Source organism: Myotis brandtii, unplaced genomic scaffold (genome assembly GCF_000412655.1).
Source record: "Myotis brandtii unplaced genomic scaffold, ASM41265v1 scaffold157, whole genome shotgun sequence".
Lineage (NCBI taxonomy): Eukaryota > Metazoa > Chordata > Mammalia > Chiroptera > Vespertilionidae > Myotis > Myotis brandtii.
This window is the reverse complement of record NW_005355708.1, coordinates 3,841,942-3,847,204: the sequence shown is the minus strand read 5'-3', so window position 1 is coordinate 3,847,204 and position 5,263 is coordinate 3,841,942. Positions and strand designations below refer to the sequence as shown.

General features: G+C 46.7%; 1 protein-coding gene across 1 annotated transcript in view; it reads right to left on the bottom strand.

Moving 5' to 3' along the window:
- Positions 1 to 4,239: 4,239 nt before the first annotated feature.
- Positions 4,240 to 5,263, bottom strand: part of LOC102252275 (keratin, type I cuticular Ha1) — a 3,410-nt gene continuing 2,386 nt past the window's right edge. Inside the window, exons 6-7 of the mRNA XM_005861828.1 lie at positions 5,046 to 5,263; positions 4,240 to 4,366 (exon numbers count right to left, since the gene is read on the bottom strand). The exon at positions 5,046 to 5,263 is cut by the window's right edge and continues 4 nt beyond it. Of these exons, the coding sequence (XP_005861890.1) occupies positions 4,240 to 4,366; positions 5,046 to 5,263 (345 nt within the window). The remainder of the gene's footprint in view (positions 4,367 to 5,045) is intronic.

Genomic DNA, 5,263 nt, shown 5'->3' with positions numbered 1-5,263 from the left:
ACCTTGCAAGCACTAGGGGCACAGAACTATACTCATAAATTAATCAACAAAGATGCAAATTTTAACACTAACTTGGTGACCGGAATAGGAAGTTGGCAGATGGCCCATGGTCCCCACATTCTTTGTTAAGTTCCTGATCTTGTGGGTTTGGTTATCTTATTTGGGGTAGTTCTCGAAGGGGACAAGTTCTTTATGTGGGGTTGTACTGCCACCAAAGCCTCCTTTCTTGTACTGGCATTGAAGTGGGCTCTACTTGTCCTCTGGGAATCCTCCAGCCTTACATTTCTGTGCAAGTATTCATAATAACGATGACGGTGGTGATGATGATGAAGATGATGATACCATTTCATAAATACTTATTATGTGCCAAACAAGATGCTAAGTGCTATGGCACAATTCTCAGTTGATCCTTCCAACAACCCTATAAGTTTGGTCTATAAAATTAGTCCAACTTTACAGATAAAGACACAGATTAGGAAAGGCTCAGAATCTTCCCAAGCAACGGCCAATAAATGGCAGAGCTGGGATTTAAACTACTCAGCTGTCTAAGTCCTGAGCCTGAATACCTAAACACAGTGCAAAATATTTGGCACAGAAGTTTCTCTGATTTTTCTAGGGGACAGAAATATTGGATTAATTTCTGCCTATTGTCCCACTCATAGTTTTTGCTTCTGGTCCCCACTGGGGCCCTGTTACCCAACCCCTACAAACCCCATCAGCCCTTCACAGGCCTCTCTGCCCAAGCAGTCCTCTCACCTTCCTGAACTAAGACCAAGTTACACTCAGCTTTTCTCTACAGGGCAATGCCATCCTTTTTTAATAATTGGCCGGTATATCCAGATTGGAAATTAAATTGTGTGTTTTTAGCATCTAAACAAATGATAATGCACAATGGCGTGAGCTAAGGTGACTTAGTATCTGGGAGGAAGCCTACCTAGCCTTGAACTTTTAGCCCTGTAAAAGTTCACTTCAGCAGTGAGTTTCATGGCCTAGAATCAAAGAATTTTCTAGCTAGAAGGACTTGAATTCATGGAAGAGAAAACGGAGGCACAGACAGTGAGGCAGGAAGGAAATGAATCCCAATAGATCACTTTCTAGTCAGGTAGCCTATGGGACCCTTCACACATAGTGTTCCTGTCTCACCCAAAGAGTTTGGATTCTATTGCTGTCATCAATGTCAGAGATGAAGAATCTGAGACACTGGGAAGAAATTTAACTTGTCCAATGACACATGTAGGTAGATTCAAGTCTGCCTGGGCCATCCCACCTCATTGTGAATTAGAACAGCAGTCGCCAGCCTTTCGGACCACATGGACCACCGGTTGCTGATCGCTGAATTAGAGAGATGAAACAATGACAAGGTCAGGAAGTGTCCAAGCACAAGAACTGGAAGAAGACACGGAAATGAGATCATGAATTTCGATGCCAGCTCTGAGGACAGACATATTGCTTTGCTCCTCAGTAGAATGGGGGTTAAAAAGTGACAAATGCCACAAGCTTGTGATGAGGCATGACTCCTGGAAGTAATGAAATGGGCTTTTATAGAGGAAAATGCTGAGACTCATGGGCAGTGCTATCCTGCCTGTAGATGCTGACAGCAGCCTCAGGCCTTAAAGGGCTCCAACAATGACTTTAACCCCAGGTACAAGGATGAAAAAAGATGCTTTATCTCTATCCCATAGCAAATATAAAATTTTCAGGGAAACAGAAAGAAAAAGAATCAGCAAAAATATTTAGCTTGTAAGCCTGGGTAAAAGTCAAACATCGGAGCATGATATGCCCAGTGGGCTTAGAGTTCAGACCAAGAAAGCTCAGGAGCCAATAAAACAGATCACCAAAGAGCACTCACTGGACATGCCAACCGAGAAGGGACCTGGGGCCAAAGAGTATCAAATAGAGCTGAATAGAAGATACACTCCTGGCTCAGAGTTGAGGAGTTGTGTGGGGATTTAGAAAAGAGAATATTTGGAATAGTCAAACTCAGACAGATAGAAGGTAGAATCGAGGTTATTACCAGGGGTTTGGGGCAGATGAGATTGGGAGGTTTAATGAGTATGGAGTTTCAGTTTGGGATGATGAAGACGTTCTGGAAATGGATAGTGATGAATGCACGTAGTGGCCCTGAATCATACACTAAAAATGGTTAAAGTGGTACATTTTCTGTTATATATATTTTACCACAATTTAAAAAAAAATAATGAAGGTGTTGGTGGGGCTGTGGTCCTTTCTGCAGGCTCCAGGGGAGACTCCATTTCCCTGCCTTTTTCAGCATCCAGAGGCTACTGCATTCCTTGGCTCAGAGCCCCCCTGCTCCCTCTTCAAATCGTGCAGTGAAGGGTCAAGTGCTTCTCCTGTCACATCACTCTGACCTGTGTCCACAGTCACATCTCCCTCTGACTCTCTTCTCCCTCCCTCTTCCACTTTTAAGAACCATTGTGATTACATTGGGCCCACCAGCTAATCCAGAATAACCACCACCCCCCCATTGCAAAAGCAGCAGATTTGCGATTTTAATTCCATCTGCAACATTAAAGTCCCTCTGTGCATAAACTAACATATTCCAGGTTCCAGGAATTGGGACATGGACACCTTTGCAGGGGAGGGAAGCAGTTATTCTGCCTACCCCATGAGCTTTTAGAATTACTCCAGCATTATTGTAAAATAATATATGTAAGCAGGATATGCAATCAATGAACAAGCAAAATTAGGCAGGACCTCTGACCTGAACTTGACCTTGGATTTGGAGGAAATCACAGACTTGGTGGCGAACCACATGAGAGAAGGAAGTTCAGGTCAGAGGCTTCTCACAAACCAAGTAGCCAAACATGCAAATCTGAATCCATCCCGAAATTTGAGCTTTGAAAATAAGGATTAAAAAAAGGATCAAGGGGAAAGTTATAGTAGAAGGAATAAATAGTTGCTTTATTTTAAAAATATATATATTTTTCAACTCATTTTATTATTTTAGTACACAAGACTGTGTTTCACTAACGTGGGGTCTGATACCAGCCTCAGGAAGCCCGGTGTGATGGGCAAATTAGTGGGGAAAATTAGACCTCTCTGTGGTCTCTGATCCCTTCCTATCAAAACGGTCCTCTGAGGTTTTAGCAAGTGGATGCTTATCACTTCCGTGGCTCTTCATTAGAATTAAAGAAAGATCCCCATTCTTGATGAGTGCTGCTGTCACCTCAGTACCCCAAGATCTGCTTGCCTCTCCAGCCTTTGGTCACAGGGCCAGGGACTCTGGCTTATAACAGCACTACCTGGGACGAGTTTTATGCCTTTTAACAAATTGTAAATAACTTGCAGCCAGGACTGTTTTTTTCTTTATGTGTCTCCCCTCCCTGCAGCCCCGGGTCTGCATGGGGCAGGTATTCACCAGGTACTGGTTGGACTGCACTGAGAAAGGCAGGGGTATCAAGTGAGGAGTTGAGGGGTCCCTAAGCCCCAGAGCACAGAGGGGAAGCGAGCAGCTGAAGCCCAGGCTGGTAATGATCCACCTACACAGGAGGAAGGAGGAAGTCTTGGGCATAGCAGAGGGTCCCTTCACTAGGTGATCCTGAGGCTGTGGGACCCCCAGTCACCCAGGTGGTACAGTGCCGACCCTATAACTTCCTGCCTAGAGAAGATGAGCTTTCCAGAGCCCCTCTCTCTCTGGCCTCCAGCTCATGCCTTTGAATACAATCAGCTCTAAGAGATGTTAGGTCAAGAGAAGAGGGGAGAGGGGTTGGGGGAGAATCTAGGAATGGTCAGGGGGAGAGAGGAGCCATAGCCCTGCAGCTGCCCTGCCCTCCCTCCTGCCACCCTGCCTCACCCATGGGTGCCAGGCCAGCCCTCTGCCCACCGGGCATAGAACGGCTCTGTATCCAAGAGTCAGGTCATTATATGGCCTGACTTTCAAGTGGCTTTTTATAGAGTGCTCCAGGGATGGGTGTGGCGAAACAAATGAATACCAATGAGACATGAATACCAATGAGAAAGGCGTCTGCTTTGCCAGGAAAGTCAAGTTTATTAGGAGGTTCCAGGGAAGGCCGCTGGTGCTTGGGAGGGTTCTCTGGACAAGCAGAGAAGGAACAGACCCTGGTGAAGGCAAGGTGGGGCGGGAATGAATGATCTAGAGTAGGTTGGGTGAATTTCCAGCCATGCAAATTGTGTCTTCAGGCCCTTGTGTCGAATGAATCAGGGCCAGGTCAAAGCTCTGGAGCCCTGGGCCCTGCCTCCTGGCTCCTCTGGCAGCCCTTAGTGCACAAAGGGGCTGCAGGGTCCACAGCGGGGGCGGGGGACGCAAGGTGTGCAGGGATTGGAGACACTGGGCCCAATGGGCTTGCTGCAGGCGTTGGTTGTGGCGCAGGGGTTGCAGGGCAGCCTGGAGAAAAGAATGATGTGGAAAGGTGAATTGAGGGAGGCTTATAATACGTACCAGAGAGACCCCAAGAATGGAATGCCCATCTGGACTTGGCCTGACCTATAACAGAAAGGCTAAAGGCTCAGCGGCTACAAAGCTCACGGTCAAATTTCTCATGGTCTCCCTACCATATAGCGCCAAAATTCCAGACAGAAACTCTGAAACTGTGGCTTTGACTCCCAACACTGTCTATTCCCAGCTGGTGACCTTGGGAAATTCCCTTAACTTCTCTAAGCCCAGTTTCTTCCCCTACTGAATGGGGAGAAGACTGATCCAGCCTGCCTGCTCTTAACTGTACATGAGGCCAGATGAGGTAGTGGGTGGAAGTGTACCGTCTACAGAAAACAGTATTATAAAACGTAAGAAATATCATCAATATTATCACATTAGAATGCAAAGAATTGGCTGGACAATTTCAGTTTGTACATTAAACAATTCTTGCCGTTTTATGTTTTCAATGATGGCCATATTGTGTTCCCTGAGTTCTGCTTGAGCATGTCTGGTGTGAAGTCATAATTTTCTTTTCAAGGCATGCAATCTTTCCCTGGAGTCCGACTGAGAAGTATGTGTGTGTGTGTGTGTGTGTGTGTGTGTGTATGTGTGTGTATGTTTCATCAAACACCCCCGGCCAGGTACTCACTTGCAGTCCTCACTCTCTAGCAGGCCCCGGTATGTGTTGATCTCACACTCCAGCCGGGCCCGGACATCCAGCAGCACCTGGTACTCCTGGTTCTGCCGCTCCAGGTCACCCCTGATCTCAGCCAGTTGGGACTCCACGTTGGTGATCATGCACTGCACCTGGGACAGCTGGGAGCTGTAGCGGGCCTCTGTCTCCGTCAGCGTGTTCTCCAGTGAGTC